Source organism: Stegastes partitus, unplaced genomic scaffold, assembly GCF_000690725.1.
Source record: "Stegastes partitus isolate 25-593 unplaced genomic scaffold, Stegastes_partitus-1.0.2 Scaffold479, whole genome shotgun sequence".
Classification (NCBI taxonomy): domain Eukaryota; kingdom Metazoa; phylum Chordata; class Actinopteri; family Pomacentridae; genus Stegastes; species Stegastes partitus.
Window position 1 is genome coordinate 69707 of NW_007578210.1, and position 21182 is coordinate 90888.

The following is a 21182-nucleotide window of genomic DNA, read 5'->3' on the forward strand; positions in this document are numbered from 1 at the left end:
GATGCAGGAATGGTATCATCCTGTACCTCACATATAGAAATAATGAGGGGAAGTGAATTTCACTGATAATCTTGTTACAGTAGAACTGGTCAAAGATAGGCTATATTAGACAGCAAGTGAACAGTCAGTTCTTGAAGCTGATGTGTTGGAAGCAGGATAAATGGGTGGGTGAAGATCTGAGCAGTTTTGACAAGGGCCAAATTGTGATGGCTCGATGACTGGGTGAGAGCATCTTCAAAATGACAGGTCTGGTTCAGTGCTGCAGTGGTCAGTACCTACCAAACATGGTCTCTGTGCAACAAAGTGTTGTCCAGTCGTCCAGTTTTGAATTTGCAACAAGTTTCTGTCTTGTTTCCACATTGTGTCATACACTGCATGCAAAAGGCAACATAATGGAGTTACTTCTCCTTATGATGATTCAAATGTTGTGGTCAAAAAGCAGGTCTGGTTTGCCTCTCCAGACAAATTTCCTTGTGGACGACAGTGTCAATCCATTCAAATCATTGTCTCTTGCCTCACCCCCTCAGAAGTCGACTGTCTCATACAATATCTTTAATATTTTTGTTGAAACAAAATTTTACCTTCATGCTGTGATTTTTAACTGAGCTACAGGCCCCAAAGTACATAGAGATTTATCCAAATGTCCCACAATTCAATTTGTGTAATTTTGTCCTGCATTTTTGAACACTCAAAACTTCATAAGTACAGAAGACAGCCACGGAAAACACATTTGGGCTTTGTTAAAAAACTGTAGCCAAATCAATTTTACATCCACTCCAGTTGTCACAGTCTAGAGCCAGAATCTCATTTTTGTTGGGCATGGTTTTTCTAAATGCATTAATATCATGGGCTATGGGTTTGGGGTATGAGTTTCAAAGGCAAAACTGCACCAGTTTAATGTCTGTGATATAGAGGAATAGAAACAAGCACTGATACCCTGTACTGGAGTATGAAGGTACACTGTAGCATGGCTTCATTCAATAAACTAAAGTTACTGTACATAAAGAAATCCACAAGTTCTGAGCCAGTAAGGTTGGTCCTCCTTATAGATTTGTTTTTATAAGAACTTACCTTGCATTCTATGTAAAATCCTTATGTTATGCACATGTCAGTCAACAGGATATTGACATCTCTTTCTGTTAGGCACATCTTTTTCATATATCTAAGTCCCTTTAGAGTCACAACCAGGAAAAAATGTGTCTTCTGCCATAAAAAGCAATAACGTAAAAAAAAAATATCATGCCACCTACACTGTTTCAAAAACAATGCATATGGCATGTACGACTGCCCTGGTAACTACCACGATAACAGCTTAAATTTAAAGGTTAGGAAAACTACCCTGAAAATAGCTTAGGACACATAAGCTTGAAGGATCTGCTGCTACCACTTGGTGCCTGATACCAGAGGACACCTTTGGAGGTCTTATAAAGTCCATCCTGTTACAGTTGTTTTGGTGGGTCAAGGGGATCCTGCACAATACGTTTGATGTTGTTGCTAATCTGTGTATCTATTAGTAAGAAAAGGGCACTACCTCATTTCTCCAAGTTTTGCACTTTTACAGGCTGACATATATAGACATTTGTATCATTACTACATGTATAATTATCTCTCTTAGCTTCATGACTGTCTCTTTGATCAGCAATGCCAGAACTGACCCAGACTGTGTTGGGAGATTGTTTGTCACGGTAATGATTTGTGCTCAGTGAAGATCAACAATAAATGACAAACATGACTGGGAGCGTTAGACCTGCTATGAGGTGCTGGAGCGAACACACAGGACTTTTCTCACACACACACACACACACACGCATGCATGCATGCATACAAAGACTACAAGCCAGGGGCCAGTGCTTGTCCAATCAATTGACAAATTAACAAGACAAGTTAAATTTGTGTAATTACAATACCCTTGCGGAATGAAAAAAAGTTTGCCAGCAGGAAGTCAGATAAGGATTGGTGAGAGTGTGTGTGTTTTTCTAACTTTTCTCTTGAACCAAGAGGAGCATATTCTCTACACTTAATACAGCTGTGTATTTGTTCATGTGGTGCCACAATAAGAAAGGAGGATTGCCTGATGAATGAAGAGCGTAAATGAAAATGAAAAAGATCTAGCAAGCAGCAGCATGCATAAATACACAGATTCACTTTGGCATTATGTTCAATTTCCACAGAGCAGCTATAGCAGTGGCCCCCAGCCTGGCGCTAAAATGGCTTTCAAAATGGAACTGCTGCTGGATGCGGAGATCCAATATGCGTCAGCTGCGGGGCCGGCTAGCTGGCTGACAGATCGTTTATACAAGAAGCGCTCTGCTGTACTCTTGCTGTTTTGCCTACTGATGCACTGGCTTCTGCGGGCATTCGTGTATGTTGTGCTGCTTGTGTGTGTGCACGCTTGTGTTGTGTTGCAGAGTCGGGGGGGGTGGGGTGTGTTTAGCAGTGTGATTTGCAATGCAGTTTATGCAGTCCATATGCTCTTGGTTTGACTCCTGTGTATCCTCAGGCCATCAGAAGAGGAGGACAGTTTTCGTATTTAAGATCCCCCAACTCTGTGGGAGTTCAAACTCGCCTTGCACACAAAGCATACTTTTATGCTCTCTTACTCTTCCTTACCCTCACTCTCTCTCTCTCTTTCCACCCCTTGTCTGTCTCAGAGTAGGAGGTAATGAATTACGTATGAGTAGCAGAAGAGAAGCATGGTCGTGTGGATGAGGCCTTTAAGAGCAAAGTCTTGTCCTAACCCTGGTACACCCAGAACATTTAAAAGGCATGCCGTTCCCTATGAAGTTGCTCCCATTTGGCCTGCCAGCCAGCTGCACTCCCAGCTAGCCTTTGCAGCTAGCCTCGCATATTCTTCTTTGCTTTTCTTATCGGTTTCTGTTTGTACGTTTCTGTGTGGCTCTTTCACTCACTTCACTTCCATTTAACTTTGCCAGAGCATCAAAAGCGAGGTTCTTCTGTCAGTCATAGGAATGCATGTTTTATGTGGCTATAAGGCTGTAGGATTTTTATTACCATTTTTTTTTTTTTCACGCATTCAACAAGAGGGACGAACTCCAAGGGACAAGCCCTGCCCACTTTCCTTATGTTTGTTGGTGTGTCATTCCATGCCAACTCATCTAAACCTCCTGGTTCATGTCATGGATTTTCTTGAAAAAAAAAAAGTAGTGTCAAAACTTCTATTAAGTTCATGGGACCTTGCAAAATCCTAAAGCTCTGCTCCCACATACCTTTTTAGGTCAGATTTTTTGAAGTTTGGCACTTGGAGCTAAATTTCATCATTTTTGTGAATCCTTCTTGAGCCTAACCAATCACTTATTTTTCATTGCAGCAGGTTGAAATTTGTACTGAACATCCACAAAACCCTGAGGATAATGTGCAGCTCAACAGTTGTTGCTAAATGTTGCATAGTAATCAAAATCAATGATCAGTTTAAATAAAGAATGCTCACTCTCTTGCAACAAAACTGTGATTTTGTATTATTTTGAGAAAGCATTAATAGTAGGCATCTCTACCTTAAGACGCAATCCGATACAAATGTAGATACATGGGTAACGATATACAGTTCACTAACGATGCATTTTAATACATAACGATGCAATGCAGCTTGAATGTATGTGTGTGGTGAAAAAATTAAAGAGAAATGCATCAGGTCAGAACAATGTCATTATGTTTATCTTTCTAATACACACAGACAAGACAGACTGTTGCTGTATTAAATATGAGAAAATATTTACATGAACTCCTTCAATATATTCCATAAACTTTGCAAACTGAAAACATTCAAAATGTCTTCAGTTTGTGCTGATGCATTTTATCAAACCAAACTAATGCTGAGCTTCAAGTTCTGCTCTGTGTTGCTGACACTGAATGTACAGACTAACACACAACACAACACAAGGTGCTTCTGTATTCTGGGTTTTTGCTTGGTGAGACAATAATTAGTCTTCTATTAAACAGGCAGCATGTGTCTGTGTTAAGTTGTGGTTATGTAGCTACAGCTGCCCTGGGACAGACTGACAGAGGCGTGGCTGCCATTCTGCGCTTACGGCCCCTTCGACCACCACCTCCCATCCTAAGCGAATGTTACTCTCGTAATACGTCACTGCGGGAGTCTCGCAAAACTGGAACGGCCATATTTAGTAGCAGAGCTCCAATCAACCGATTCATAACTTTACAACTGGAAACCTCCACAGTACATATACTGTAGATCAATCCAGAGGCCCGATGTGTTCATATTGCTAAAGTTAAAATCGATTTCCGGTTTGTATCTGTGAATCTTTACACCCCTAATTAATAGCAAATTAAAAGTTGGCTGCCATAGATCTTGACAAATATGGCTTCGGAGCTAGATGCATTTTTAAAAGTTATACTGGGTTTTTTTGGGGTTTTTTTGTTGGTTTGTTTTATCTTAGTTTTTTTGTTTGTTTGTTTGTTTGACAGAAATTTTATGTTTTTCGATCATACTGTGTGCCACCCCAACTTTTCAGTGGTCCCATCTTGCCACCCCTAAAAATTTCTGGATGCACCCCTGCATGTCTGATTATTTGTATAACTAGTCTGAGAATATAGCTGACCTTTTTCCCAGAACACAAACCTGATACAAACATTTGACTGTTGGATGGTCTTTTTCTTCCCCACTTTCTGGTGAGAAAACTGGCATATACCAAATCAAGCTGTGACTACTTGTGAGTGAACACCTGATTTTTGGTTACTGATATTTGCATGATTATCTCTGACAGACATGATCAGTCTGGATAATGCAAAGACAGCGCCTGGTAAAAATATCTTTCATTGCAACTTGTGGGAAAACACAGCTGATAATAATCCTAACATAACATTATTTGGTAGAAGCAAACAAACAAAAATGAAACACTAACAGTTGCACAACCTTAATTGCTGCAAGCCTATTTAACTAATTGGCAAATGAATTGACCAGTTAACAAGTCAACATTTTGATTTTCACTGCTTTGATGAAGGTTGAGGACAGAGGCCTTTCTTTACTCCCTCCAGCCTCTTTCTATGTGTCCTCTTTTTGATCTGATCACATTCCTCTACTTATCACCTATTTCTTCCCTTTGTTTTGTCTGCATTGTTCATTTCTCTTGTATTTCCTTCATTGTCTATCATCCGGCCTGTCATCTGCCATCAGCAATTTCACGCTTCATCCTAATCTGTTCTCTTAAAGTCTCTTCTCTTGGTTTACCTTCTCCACCCTTACTTTTTTACCTTCTCTCTTGCACATTGTCTTCTTTCTCTCTCTCTCTCTGCTTTCCTTTTGGCTGTTATGGCTGTTTGTTGCTTGCAGTAGTCTTTCCTCGCTATGCCGCTTCTTCCCTGTATTACTCCTTTCAGACCTCTGAAGTCTGTCTTCATCTCTTGGGAGAATGTCACGTCAATCTTGACAAGCAGGCTTCCAAGCTGTGCCAGACGATTAGTTGGTCAATCTACCTTTTAAGTAGTTTTCAGTGCCTGTCTGTGTAGGTCTGCGCATTGACTTTTCTGCACCTGCCTATGTCTGACATACACTTGTATTTACACACATAAAGGGTATCTTTCTCCATATTGTGGTCAGGGTTTTAGGCTGTGACTGTATTCTTAATTCCCACATTTCTGGTTTCTGCAGTGTCAGTGTAGAGAAGGTTTGGGGTGATGGCATTGGCATGTATTAGGGCTGGAGATTGGAAGAAATTCCCCTGAGAGTGGGGGCAGGGTGAAGAATGCTTGAAAGACTGAGATGTGTGACATACAGAAGAAAAGAGGTGGCTGGCCCCAGGCGGGACAGTAAATGAGAAGGGAAAGACTGAGATAACTGAGGTGTAGGGGGAGTGAGATAGAGCCTGAGGACAACAACATATGAGTTAAACAAAGAAGGACCGCTTTAGATTGAACTGATATATCAAATTTACTCTCTTCTTTTCGGTCAATTGTTCAGTCTCAGCCAGTATATTAAAATTAATTGGATCATTCCTAAAGTGTAGCAGCAACTCATCTTGCAGTTGCAGCAAGCTAAATCAGCTCGGAGGTAATTGAATGAAAGTTTCGAGGAAAAAGAAGGCGAACAACGAAATGTAAACTCACTGTGGTTTAAAAAATGACACTGCCAGGGTGCTTTGAATTTATTTTATTAGGGTTTTTTTTTTAACCTGTATGAGAGACAGGATAATAAAGTATGTGCAACTCATCACAAACACACATCTCAGCCTTGACAAGGCAATTAAAGAAGAGTAGCTTATCATGTGCTCAACAACACCTAATTTTATTTAGCTCAAGGTGAAGATGCAGCAAGATCCATGTCGTGAAATCTGTTGAGAAGGTGATGATGATGTGATTGCACACACATATTAAGAATCAACACAGTTCAGTACATGTAATAAGTCAGCCTGGAAAAAAAAAAAATAATATTAGTAATAATGTATATCACTAAGGGACAGTATGAAGCAAAATGTCAGTAGAAAATGTTGGGGAATTATTTGAAAGCAGCACAATGTATAAAATGTCAGTTACGGTGAGAAAGTTAATGAAAGAGTGAAGTCAGGAGGTAAAAGAGAGAGACGGGAGATGATAAAGGTGCTTATAGACAGACTGTCATTGCAAGAGATGCAGCAAGACAGATGACGAAAGCTCAGCAGAAGTGAGACACACAGCGGATTGAAGAGCAGTAAGAAGGGAATTTGAGGTTTGTCAGCCTCTTTTGACTTCCAACTTTAACTGACTTTAGCATGAAGACAAATGTCAGAGTGGAGAAGTTAGTGCTGGAGTTGAGTTTCCATTTTTTCATTGGTAATTATAATTCTAGCATATACTGAAACCACCTCAGTTTGTGAGTTTCTGAGTTAACAGCAAAGTGCCAAATGGGAGTTTTCAAAATGAAACCTAAGAACAAATGCTTTACTGAATCCCCAATTCTGGCAGTGGATATGTAGGAGTCTAGCTTCAGGGTTGCAGTGGGGAAAATTGGGAGCAATAAGCTATTGGACATGAACTGTGACGGCCTATTATTATTTTTAATTGAATACAGCCAACAGAGACATGCTGCAGCCCTGACATAAGCCATAATTTCAAATCATAATTACAACACATTTTGTGAAGGCGTCGCAGTCACATTTGTTGTTTTTGTTTTGTTTATTCATTTTTTCACATTTCTTGAATTGAATGTAAATAAATTAGTCTTTTTTGACTTTTCCATGAGTATACTTTTGTCCTCATTGCTACAAAAAGTAGAGTATGCACTGATAAAAAGATGGAACAGTCCTTAAACTTCAGCTGCTAATAATTTCTTTAGAAAGACTGCAGCACTTTAGCGCTATGGATTGCATACGTCAAGGCAGCTTGTGACTAAAACAGGCTTTTCATCAGCAATAAAAGTAACAGGAACAAAAATGAAATTACACCAGTTATCCTTTTGACTTCATAGAGAAAGACCAAGGAGGACACTGAACACCCTACTGAGGGCTAAAACTAATTCAGGGAATGGCAAAAGCTGAAGAACTGTTCTAGTACATACAGAAATTGACATTTATAAAGTCTGATGCAGTCTCGAGATACAAGCTACTGTAGCATGAAGAGGTCGCTCCAACCACCACAGTATACGCAGAAACACTCAGATGCTTAGTGTTTAGTGTTATGTGTCTGCATGAACTTTGGAAGTTCAGCATGCATGATGATGGATTGCCAGTGCTGGTTGCTAGACATGCATTTCTGTAATTTCTTACATATGGAGGGGAGCACACAAGCAGTCTTAACCACTTCATTAACTTTTAATTTACCATTTGAGTAAGTCAGAAAATAGAATGCAATAACTTTAGTCTGATGTTTGTCGACTGCCATGGAATGTAAAGAAAAGAGTACATCACAAAAGCTTCTGTGCAATAATCCTCATTAAAGCCAATATACAGAGACAATATAAGCAATTTGGTAAGTTATATACCAGGCTGTCAGCGTGCATCCCTTTATACATGTCACTTCACTTTATACACGACTTTGTTCTCTGGCACACATTAGCTTCTTACAGTGGTTTTAGTGTTGTTTTCGCAACTTGAATACCAGCATCTAATATTTGTTTTCAGCAAGTCCAAAGACTATTCAATAGCAGCTCTCAAAACAGATTTCTTAAAACCTAATGTTGTCAGAGAAAGTTCCTAACCTCTCACCAAACCCCCCTCCCATCTCTCTTTCATTCTCTCTCTATCTAGAACTAATAGATGGGACCCCCACCTTGAAAATCAACCACGGCTCGGGCACAGTGGTGTTACAGTTGCCAGGCAACGTGAACGTGGCAGACAGGCGGTGGCATCGGCTGGATGTCCGCAGCAACAGCAAGGTGGGACGCTTCATCCATTTAACACCAAGCACCATTTATTTAGCAAATAAGTACCAAGCTCATGAAAAACATGTTTGTTTTTGTTTTTTTCTCAGGACGACAGTTTTGTCTCTAAAAGAAATGATTTTCTTTTTATTTAGTAATGCTTTTTGAAAGACGCCTAAATTAAAATGTCATTATTATAAACAAACAAGTTTATCTTGGATACACCCATTGTAGCTTTATTGTTATTTTCTTTTTAAATATTGTCTTATTTTCACAAGGATATCAATAATTTGCTTGTGGTTATGTATGCGTTATACCTTCAGCTGCTGTGTCTTTTGAGGTTGAAGATATCAGAGATAGAAGTTATAAAGAGAGCACTAGTGGTGCATGTATTTGTGCATGAGTTAAAAGAAACCACTTACCACTGGTAGTGTGATTGTGGTACTGAACCGCATCTTTTTTAGCTTGAAGTGGCAGCATCTTTACATTTACTGAACACACACCTGCAGCATTGGCCTCAGTTTGACTTCGAGCAACCTTCAGATAGATATGAATCAATCTGGTTTTGGCAGCTACATTTATAAAAATGAATTTGTGTGTCGTACATGCCTTGAATTCTTCTTGGAACAGTCAAGATGCATCAAGATGCATAGCAAAAACTGTATTTAGTGTGGATGTGACTAGAGCCCAGCTACAGAACAGACAACTCAACTTTACTCAACTTTAGTGATGCAGATGCATTTGTCTACTGCTATGTGAAAAAAACTTATGTTGTTTCTATCACTGCTGCAGTGTATTTGGTGTTGTAAACAATGTAAGAATAAGATGCTTTGTATGGGAGTCTCCACTGGGAAAAAAACACACAAAAACAAAACAAAAGAGGCAGTGTAACTTATTGTCAACGTTACAGTAGATTCCAATATTCATCCTTTCAGTATTCCTGACAAAAAGTCCTCGGAAGACAAGAAAATTCAAAATGAGATTTGGGATGACGTGGTGATATGATCAAAAAGTTTAGAGGCTGTTCCTGTTGTGAATGGATAGAGTGTAGCAGGGTCATGTACATGCAGTGGGTGTGAGTAGTACCATTCTGAAGTCAGGATTCCACCATAGACTGTATCTATAAGATTAATGTAGCCACCGCAACATCACCCAATAATTTTTGGACTCATGTTTAAAGTCTTAAACTTGGCGACTGATTGCCAAGTGAGGGCTGGATATGAGTGACAACTCCATAAGGTAGCAACCTTTCAATCCTAAAACATATCCTGCTTTATATTGTCTATTTTACTCTAAATGGGACCATAATTTGAAAAATGAGCACTATTCTGTCTTCAAAAAGGCTTGAAGCTATAAAATGATGAAGGAAAATGTTTAGGTAACTGATCAAGGAACAAGCAGGGCCATTTTCCATTTTCTTTCTTGCTCTTCTTTTTTTCAAGATTTTTTATACAATCTTTTTGCAGTCAGAGGAGCCATCATTAGAAACAATTCAGATTGAAGGCATTTTCACTGGTACCACAGAAACAGAAATTATCCAAATGACCCTGATCAAAAGTTTACATACCCCAGTTCTTAATACCATGTATTGCCCCAATGACAGCTTGAAGTCTTTTGTGCTAGTTGTGGATGAGGCTCTTTATGTTCTCAGATGGTAAAGCTGCCCATTCTTCTTGGTAAAAAGCCTCCAGTTCCTGTAAATTCCTGGGCTGTCTTGCATGAACTGCACGTTTGAGATCTCCCCAGAGGGGCTCAGCGATATTGAGGTCAGGAGACTGAGATGGCCACTCCAGAACCTTCACTTTACTCTGCTGTAGCCAATGACAGCTCGACTTGGCCTTGTGTTTTGGATTGTTGTCATGTTGGAACGTCCAAGTACATCCCATGCGTCTCTGTGCTGTTTGGCGTACTGTAAGCAGGATGTTTTGTGGCATTTGCGCAGAAATGGCTTTCTTCTGGTGACTCGACCATGCAGCCCATTTTTGTTCAAGTGCCTCCTTATTGTGCGTCTTGAAACAGCCACACCATTTTTTTTCAGAGTCCTGTATTTCAGCTGAAGTAATTTGTGGGTTTTTCTTTGCATCCCAAACAATTTTCCTGGCAGCTGTGGCTGAAATTTTTGTTGGTCTACCTGACCATGGTTTGGTTTCAACAGAACCCCTCATTTTCCACTTCTTAATTAGACTTTGAACACTGCTGATTGACATTATCAGTTCCTTGGATATATTTTTATGTCCCTTTCCTGTTTTATATAGTTCAATTACCTTTTTTCCGGCAGATCCTTTGACAATTATTTTGCTTTCCCCATGACTCAGACTCCAGAAACATCAGTGCAGCACTGGAGGATAGATGCAAGGGTCTGTCAGGAGCCCAGAACCTCACTGACCTTTTATACACACACACTGATTACAAGCAAACAGATCACAAGTGAGAATGGTTACCTTTAGTATGTAAACTTTTGATCAGGGTCATTTGGGCAGTTTCTGTTGTCATTATGATTTAAAAAGAGTAAACACATTTGTTTGACAATAATTGGCTTCACCCAACCACTAACCATGAGTGGAAAAAAAAGGTTTTCTCTTATCATTCATATTCTCTGAGAAACGGCCAAAAAATCACAATCTGCCAGGGTTTGTAAACTTATGAGCACAACTGTATGTAGCATTTCTGTACAGTCCATGTGGCATCATGGGGTCAGTATCAAGATCTGTGTTACTCACTTGAGCAGAAAGCAAACATCCAGTTCTGTGTTGGAATATCAGCAACTAAGAAATGCTTCAGACAGCCTACAGCAATGGAGCAATGAGCTAGGCAAGATGTTTTGAATGGGATTCCTGCTTTAAAAGGGGCCAGACATCAATAAACAGCAACAAGAGGTCAGGGCAACCTTCCACAAACATAACCCTCAAAATTGTCCGAAACTGGAACATATTGTGCATCAGAATTATTGGCTCACCATCAAGGAAATTGCTAACGTTGTCAGTCTAATATGAACATGCACTGCAAAGTTCATGCCCAGGCTGCTAACTCAGAAGCAACACTGTGTATTAAGTCTGCAAGGATCTCCATCAACAGGCCTGGGAAGACCCAACCATTGAGATCATCACTGGTTAAAAGAGTTGGATCCACAGCTATGGCCCAGAGACCAAACAGTAGTCTCTAGAGTGGAATAACTCGCAGTCTTTAGGACTGAAGGCGGCATGTCAGGTCTGGAAGATGATCAAGAGCATGATCCTCATTTTCCTTGACATTCAAAAGGTTGTGCACCCTAGTGGGGCAGACTGTCAACACTAAGTTTTATGGTAATGTTCTGATGTGACTCAGGGAGAACATTTGGTGCAAATGACCTGAAGTGTTGCACAATGGCTATTGGGTGCCACATGATGACAACACGCCCACTCAAAACACAATAAAGAAGCCCACGTTTTTGGCCATACCAACACAAATATTGCTCTCCGCCCACTCTGCTCGCCAAATTTCACTCCCTGTGCTTGCTCACTTGCACCAAAATAAAATTCAAGTTGAAGGGTTGCTGTTTTGACACAGTGCAGGAGATCAAGTGCATGTTGAAGATGCTGCTGTACACAGTGCTGGGAGTGGTGTCTCATTGCACAAGGTGACAATTGTGTCATGGATAGTGGCCATTGTGGTTTCTGATTTTTGTAGGTGCAGTCTTGGAGCTTTTTAATCATATCTCGTATTTGGTGACTTCTGATTTTAAGATATCACAAGAAAGTAACAAGCTGCTCCTTTAGTTCAGTTATACATATTGTGTACGACTAATATAATATTGGACATCATTTATATCCTGACATTTACAACATTTCTTTTTAAAAAATGCTGTACAATGCTTATGTGAATGCATTTCAGCGATAAACATATATGTGTAGTTAGACAAGAAAATGCATGCTGCACATGGCTTCTGGAGAAGTTGAACAACAAAATTCCTTCGCTTTTCTACATTGGAGTATTCATTGTTGGACAGTGCCAAACAGCATGTCATTTTAAAAAAAAAAATAACATCCTTATGTGATGCAATTATTTCAACACATGATTCCTGTCTTTGTTGTAAAATATTAACATAATCACATTTTTAACCTTATAGTGTCAAAAAGACTCCAAATAGCCTCAATTTGGCTTCACATAATTGTGATTCATACAGTTATTTCCCAGTAATCGAAATAGGGAAGATGTTAGCGATTAAGCATTATAAAACTGTCTGTACTCTAAAGTACAAAAGGAGATAATTGTGGTGAGAGTGAGACGAATGATTGCAATAGTCCTCCTTTGACATTCTCCGCCCAGGATAATTTCAAGTGAATTCAATTAGAGTGAAATTAAGCTAATCTTCATTTGACTGAGAACCGCCTGCAGCTCTTTACCTCCAAGGATTCCACTTCCCAGTGGTTTTTCCCCTCCTAAATATCAACAAGACAGTTGCTGATTCTATTTTTAGAGGCTTTGATATTACCCACCCTCATAGCTTCAAGCTTCACAGTCCAACTGTGAGCCTAGGACACCTAAAAGTAGCAAGACTGGCTGCGTCCCAACACTCTTTCATCTCAACGTCCAAAACTCATTTAATGGAGGACCACTTCTGCAAAAGCACGCGACTAACTCAGATTTTAGTCGGCACTCTACGATAAAAGCCCTTTGATACGTAGCACCATCAGAAGCCTTTTTAAAATCTAAAATTAAATGATTACACTTATGTCAGCCGTACATTATTAATTGCTTAATTTTAACTGGCGCAGACCTATAATGTCCCCCCCTCCACACACACACACACACACACACACCCACACACACACACACACGGACACAATCACACACACACACACACACACCACCTTCCGCTATTCAATTCAGTTCAATTCAAAATTATTTGAATGGCGCAGTTTACAACAAATGTCATCTCACAGCGCTTAACATGGTAAGGTGAAGACCAAGACGATTTTAAACAGAGAACCCAACAATCCAAAGTTGCCTTTGGACTCCTCTGAGCAAACGGTCAGCAACGGTGGAAAGGAGGGAGGGAAGGCGGCCAGCTGCCTCTAGGTGCCACTAGGTCGCACTATCTCAAGTGCAGGCTAACCATTAGAAGCCATACCATCAGGAAGCTTGCTGTGCCACCAGTCCATTGAAATATGTGTAAAATTTGTTCCTTTTACCAAATTATTCAGTTCAGTACCACACAGTCATTGTGGCAAAAACACGTCACTTTTGCTCATCTTTTCATTTGTGAAATTTCATTTGAATGAAAACAGCTCCAGGGTCAGCTTCACTTGGATACATGTAAAAAAACCACAGAGTACATTTACTCAGGATTGAAAATGAGAATAGCCAAATGAATGCATGCACCAAGACTTTTGTGTAATGCAGTGGCATTATTCTGAATTGCATGGATACGAGAATACATTGAGACTTTTGTTATTACAGCTGGGATTATTTTGCATCACAATGGTATTATTCTAAATCACATGTGAATCTATTCATTTGTCCTGAATAGTCAGCAGCAGCTTATCCAACCTGCTTGTGTGACAGCATGAATCCAACTCAGCAAAGGACAGTGCTGCTGTCAGGGAGATTTACTGTGCAATTCAGCAGCCAAGAAACAAACATTGTCTCATTGTACTTCTTAAGGAATTATAGCCATTGATAGATATGTAAAGCCATCTGAAACCACAGTCTGGAAACTTGAAAACAAGTGTTTACCTCCTGTGGGTGTTAGATGTTGATATATGGAGTGCGCATTACATTTCATCCTGCAAACAACCACTGTTTATGCAACATCATCACCTAAACTGATCCTTCTGAACAATTAGCTGGTTTTTCTTACACGTACAGTTGAGGTGGAGAGAAAGACGTACAATGTGGGAAATACAGCAGGAGGAAGTTACATAGCAAGTGGTCTTTGGCTGGGGTTCATGTATGTTCAGCCATTGGGTCGCACCTGGTTTTAAGGGCACATTAAAAGCTTGAAATTGTCAATGTGACGGCCATGTAATTGTAAAGAGAAAAATATGCCAAACCACTGAGTATACTAAACTGTATTATTTTAAGCAAATTTATTCCAGGAACAATTGTTTCTCCATCCCCACCAGCAGGACTTGAAGGTCTTTAAGCAGGTCTTGAAGTGTGAATTTCTTTTCTTTCTTTCTTTTTTCTTACATTCTGCTCAGTAGGCAAGTTTAAATGGAGTATAAGAAATAGCATTATGTACTGTTGGGGATGCTGATTAATCTTGGAACAACATTTTATGAACTTATCACAAATCTATCCAGCATGTTTAAAAAACAAAAATCAGTTTATGACAAATTTGGGGAATGAAGACTTTGGTTAATCTGACTTGGAACACTCACAGAAAACGTATAAACAAAGTAAACACTCTTTTATGGCCCGATATATCGATTATATCTAACATTATCCAGTTAGAAAAAAAAGTTTTTGTAATCTTCCACAGCTGGTTTATATTTGACTCCAAGTCAACAACTTACTTTTGAATATCAAACAGACAACAAAACGTTCCCTTTTTGGTAATATTACACATAACAATAACAACATGTTTTCTGTCTGCCCTGAAAACACATATAAAAGCTTTTATCGCAAATGTGTAAAAAGTAAAATCACAGGTGCTGAGTTTTATCACACTAATGGCTGGAACTGTATGCTAAAACACTGGCACATACACAGAGTCATTTTGCTGATTTTTATTCGTGGCAATTTTTGAGGCAATGGACCAAATTCCCACAAAAAACAAGGCAGTCCCTGTATTTTTGTAATGTCCTTGTGCATCATACCAAGTGTGATGTGATCTGCCATGATCTGTATGTATAGGTTGTCATGGATTCAGCTTAACCACGTTTGTCTTTACTTGTTAAAACACCAAGTGTACAGGTTTATATGCTTATGATGTGAAGTCTTATTTATTTTGCATGCATTAACAAGAGACATAACTGACAACAGTGAAGTGTTATGCACTAATGAAAGACGTGAGTCACACGCTGTTCCTGGTATAGTAATAATGCTAATAGACCACTTGACAGCAACAAAGTGCACTCATAATTCAGAGAAATAGGGCCTTAATAAATTAACTTGATTTGCCTGACAACATTAGTTTTACACAACACGTCTTTGTTTATTTTTCTCTTTAGGAAGTACGCTTCACCCTGGATCGATGCTCAGGTGCAGCAGTGATGGAAATGGAGGGTCTGGGGAGCTGGCTGACCACAGAAGACCACTCATCCTGTGAGGTGATGGGTGTTACACCCAATACAGACAGGTACACACAGTCACCTGAGCAGACACTTGTGTGCGTCTATTTTTAACCACAGACTTTTTTTTTTTTTTCCCTTTGGTTGAATTTCCTTTTAGCCAGGTCCACATATTCATGTTTCATTTTAGAAATGAAAGTAGTGAAATGAGGCCTGCTTTGATTGATGATTTGATGATTTGAATCAAATTTTGAATGTGGTTCCTGCAGCCTGCTGGGGCAGTGCTGTTTCATTCAAAGAAGAAAATACGCTAATTTAAGCTACTTGAACCTGTTAAACATAACTACAACGTAAGTGTATATTGCAAAATAACTATTTAATAAAAATAGTTTAATCATAGTATGTACCTTGTATGGCATGTCAGAATTAATTAAAAGTGCTTATTCAAGTGCATTTTGTTAATTTCAGTGTGAAAGTAGGTTCTTCGGTTTTTGACAAGCAGATGACCTGACACTGCTCTGGGCAGCTCTCTGCAACACGGACAATGCCACCATTGTTAGTAGCATGCTAGTATTGCTTTGATTTTTATGCCATTTTTGTGACCGATATCTCTGCAATGCCATAAGGAAATTTATTTAAATTTGGCGCAAACTTTTACTGGAATTCAAGGAACTGGCTAGATGTTGGAGGTCAAAGGTGAAATGTCACTATGACTTTAAGTCCGTGCCATACTTGCGAAAAATTTGGGAACGCCTGAAGTGAATTTTGACACAAACGTTTACTTGGACTCTTGCATGGATTGTCCAGAATTTAGTGGTCAAAGGTCAAAGGTCACTGTGAAGTCACAAAAACATATAACTGAAAAATTCACCAACTTCACTGGTTGGCAGAGACAAACAGTAATTCTACTTTTGATCACATGTGAAAGTGCAGTGAGTATCACTGATTCATTTTTAAAGTGTGTGATGAAAGAACAAATCCTTTACTGGATACAAGTCACAAAATGCTACACAGACCCACAGAATTTACATTTGAGAAAATACTTTAGTTTTGTTCATAGAAAACAAAAAGATGTGTGCCATACTTTGTGGGCAGCATTCCCATGTTCTAATATTTTAAGCATCACCTTAAAGCTGCACGAACTAATATTTTTATGTTGTGAAGGATCAAATGAATGATTGGATTTTGGATTTAACGCCTACCATCATAGTTACTTCCAAGCCATTTATCAAATTACCACTGACATTCCTCCATGTCTGCCCGATGGATAAATAGGCAACGGATTACTAACACATGCAGTGTAATGATAATATGTCACTGTTGTATTTACAGCTTATTCCACTTCAACAAAGTGTAAAAAAAATTTACTATTTACATTTCTTTAGAAAAATAATTAATCATGTAACTTAGCTATCGATGGCTTAGAATGACACAGCTGGAGATGACAACAATTTTTGTTTATCTTTCACATGTTTGACCGCCCGTGTTTAATGTTAGAAAACCAATTAGGATGGGTGCTTGAAAGCTGAAGCAGCCACTGCAAAAATGCTACCAACATTGTGGTAAAATCTTAGTAAAATCTCTCAACACTTTCTTTTCAAATCCTTCTGACAATTGTTCTCAAATAATTTTATGTATTGTGTACAATGGACTCTAATTTTTGTTGGTAAATGGTGTGTTCATATCTCCGTGTGTTTCAGACATCTGAACATGAGTCAGGTGCTCCAGCTCGGTGGTGTGAACGAGGACATCCCTTACATCTACCCTCAGCTTCAGCACAAACACTTCACCGGCTGCATCCGCAACCTCATCGTGGACAGCAAGGTAACACACTGTAATACTGTGGCACACATACACACCCATATGCAACCACACAACCATTAGCACACCAGCATGCAAGCAAAGGCAAACTCACACCTGCATTCCAGCTGATAAATGGATTAATAACAGGTTCCAACATTCACAGTACCCTTGTGCCACGTAAGAGAGGGGTTTTTATGCTTTTAACTACAACCTCAAAGCATTTTCAAATGCTACACACATGGACTCTAAGAGTGAAATGAAATATGAACATTTCCACTTCTGCCCAGTCTGACTTTAAGTCAAGACTTTGAAGTAGCCTTCTGCTGCTCTGTTGGAGTTAAAAAAGTCAAGGACTCCATACTCAACCATGACAATCAGAGCCCAACCCCAACTAAACCTAAATCACTTCTGTATGAACACAGTCCTCTGGTATGATGGCCTTGTGTGAACCCACTGCCTTCTAAAAGCCTAAAATGTAGGTAAAAATAGCCTTTTATGCAGCAATTTTTAGCTTGGCATCAAATAAACCTGTGACTAACTGTTAAATTTTGCCCCTGTTAGTCCAAAACTGTTGAGCCTTGCCTGATATAACTGGTATTTAGACATAAATGTCAGTCTTTTTTAGGCTGGATTCCCAAAGGAGTAGTGGACTGTGTAAGATGTGGGTTTCCTGATCATCAAAACTCACATCCCGTAAAATGTCTGTGCCTCAAAGATGCTTGATGTACTGCTCCAAATATATCATGTGGTACTTATTACTCCTTTCTATATCGCCTTTGTTACTTGCTGTCAGTGATTTCATTCTCTCATATTGCTTATCTGTGCAGAAGCATCAGTTGTGATTTAAACTTAATTTACACGTGTTATAAATGGGTCCCCCCATTTGCATATGCTGTCAATCTGATCACGGCATTGTTGCATTCTCCATGTAAGGGAAAGGTGAGTAGGAAGGGAGCAGTAATCCACAACCTTTATACTTGAGATTCTAACAGGATGTTTTTGCTACAGTCGTGCTGCAGAACAGAAACAAGCAACCACTGAATCATACTGGACTCTTCAGTGGAGTTCTTCAATTGCTCAAGTGGAGGATGTTGAAGATATGCATGCTGTTATTAAGGAATAAAAATAAAGTAAAATAATAAAAAAAAAGCTTGTGTAGACAGTCCAAACCATGTAGGCTTTTAATGCAGATGAGCAGGACTTCATTTAAAGCTGAGTTGCATATTTTATCAAAAACATTTCTTGATGTGAAAAACTAGCAAAGCTGCATATATAAAATAACCCCCATTTACATTAGGGATGAATAATGAAAATACATAAATACAGACAAGTTCATATTTAAGTAGTGCTGCATTAAACTAACCTTTTTTCTCTTTTGATACTAATTCCACCAATTCAAGATATTTGCTCATACTGTGTTTTTTTTCTGTTTCTTCTTTAAATTTATAACATATAACCCCACAGTGTGGAAACGGCTGGGTTCATGTAGTGTAACAAAAGGCTTTAACAACACAGTGGAAACACAGAAACAACTACAGAAGGGTGTTTTATGTGACTCATTGCTGTGAGAATTACTGAGCTCTTTGTTATTGTTTGTGATATGGCCACTCTAATATGAAGTGTGCATGTGTGTGGATAAAAGGAAGTTGTAGTAAAGGAAAGATATTAAAGGCTGGTTTACAGTGGATTATGGATGGCTTACCATGAGTTGGCTGACTCAAAGAGCAGTGGACAGCACAAGCAATTTTCAAGTTTTGTTCTTTTGTGTTTGGTGCAGAAGAGAAAAAAAAGTATCTTGAACTAGATGAATTAATGGTTCTCAGCAAACAACAAGCAGATAAACAGGTGAAAGCTCTGTCAGTCTAACCAGCAGCTCAACAAAGTCAACCGCACCACAAATGAGCATTTAATACACTCGAGCTGCTGAATTAATTGATGAGCCCTACCAACCAGCCAAAGGAAATAGATCAATAATATGCGCTTAATAGCATGATCTTTCTACTGCTTAACTTATCAGTGACTTCTAGCCAATACCTGTTCCATTTAATGAGGTCAGTGTCGGCACAAACCATTTTATTACTAGGCGTCTGCCGTCCCAATGCGCACTGTACACACATACTCTTGTTTGTTCCAACATTAGTACAACTACATTGTGACAGATTTTCAGTAAACTGACTTTTTCAATCTGACCTGATTAATTTAGCAACCTGTTGCTTCCTAAAATAGAAGCAAATTAATTTAATACATTGCACAAGTGACAAGTCTCAAGTGTATTTTAATGTGTTTTAGTTTGCGTATGTGGCACAGTTTTTTGTTTTTTTTTTCCCTTTTTTTATTGGTCCTCTCCTTGAAAAGACCCATCCTCAATCCACTGGTCAGAAAGTTTGTGTACGGGTTTGTTTTTTGTGGGAAAGAACAGATGCCATTCCTGACAGCGATGTTCAAATGAAAAACAACCTCGGCCTGTCATTTGGTTTAACAAGCTTTGTCTTGTAGTCTGGGTAGGTGTCTTGTCTCCATAAACACAATTTATCTATACCCATTCAGTAGACCTTTTTAAAGCTCTATTAAGATGTTGAATCTCAAGAGTGGGGATATAAAAGCATATACAATAAGTTTCCCCTGCTGCAGTGCTAAAGGCTTGGCGTTAGTGTGTCTTACCTTAGCCGGAGACGTAGCGGGAGGCTAAACAAACACTGTGTACTAATGAGAGAAATCTGCATGATGTGTGTGGGCGGACATGAGGATAATAAATCTCCAAAGAGCAAGCAACAGTAGGCGTACTGATGATTAATAATGTTGATGGACATGTTCCGGCATTGTATGATTTTTTTTTTTCTCTTATTTTTTCATGTGGTGTTGTCGTATTATCACAGAATGTGCTAATGTGTCACATTCGTCGCTATAGCAACATTATCTGTTTCACTTGGGATGTGAGTGTCTGTGATGTGGCAAAGGTAGTTGACATTGTTATGTGCATGTTTCTGTTTTCGTGACGTACAACTTGTCCATTTTCCTTCCATGAAACCCTTTCGTGTGTGATAGGTAACTGTAGATGAAGAGAATAAAACAGACTGAGCTAAAGCCAGGTGTAAAAGCGAGGTTGTGTCCAGGAAAAGGGTTGACAGGTGATTTTTTTTTTTTTTTCTTCAATTTTATAATTATGATTCTATTCTGGAATGTGGTCTCTCCTCTAACTGTCATTCACAGTTGCCTGGTTTTAACTCACTCCATCCTCATTCTGCCATTATACTGATTGTCTTTCTCCCTTCAGCACTCAGACTAACATTACTGCTTTAAGTTTTTCTGTGGTTCTGACACATCTGCCAAGAATGCAGGATTGCAATTACAGCAGTTGAACTAATACCTTTATGAGTGTGACTAGCTTTAAGTTGAAGTTGGATTTGCAATGTTTCTCAGCAAGAAATGTGACTTGTAACAACAGTTGCAAAACATCCTACACCAATAGTATAATAACAGTAATGATATGACATCTGAAGTCATTTTGCCAGAATGCATGTTAAAGGCATAGACTGTATAAAAGATGGACGTAGCTACCGTGACGTCACCCGTTGGTTTCTGCACTGAGAAAATGAAGCCAGGGTTTTGCTACTTCCTGGTTGACATCTTGGATTTTTGGAGCCAGTGACGCAAAAATCGTCGGAGGGGGGCGGAGCCATAGGAGCAGCAATTGGTCAGACGGATTGAGAGGCAGGCCCTCTCTGCCCGCCCACATTGACCGCCTTCTGCTCGCTTCATCTGTATGGTCGCTGGCGACTGTCAATCAAGCCAGCCACGCCCCTTGCCCCGCAAAATGTTGACTATTTTTTTAAAATTCAGTATTGATTTATTTTCAGATT

At 39.2% G+C, this 21182-nt stretch overlaps 1 protein-coding gene across 1 annotated transcript in view; it reads left to right on the top strand.

The window, feature by feature from the left end:
- LOC103361001 (neural-cadherin-like) overlaps positions 1-21182 on the top strand; it is a gene marked incomplete at its 5' end in the record, with an annotated part of 146214 nt that overhangs the window by 69346 nt on the left and 55686 nt on the right. Inside the window, 3 exons of the mRNA XM_008286969.1 lie at positions 8193-8320; positions 15460-15587; positions 17220-17343. Of these exons, the coding sequence (XP_008285191.1) occupies positions 8193-8320; positions 15460-15587; positions 17220-17343 (380 nt within the window). The remainder of the gene's footprint in view (positions 1-8192; positions 8321-15459; positions 15588-17219; positions 17344-21182) is intronic.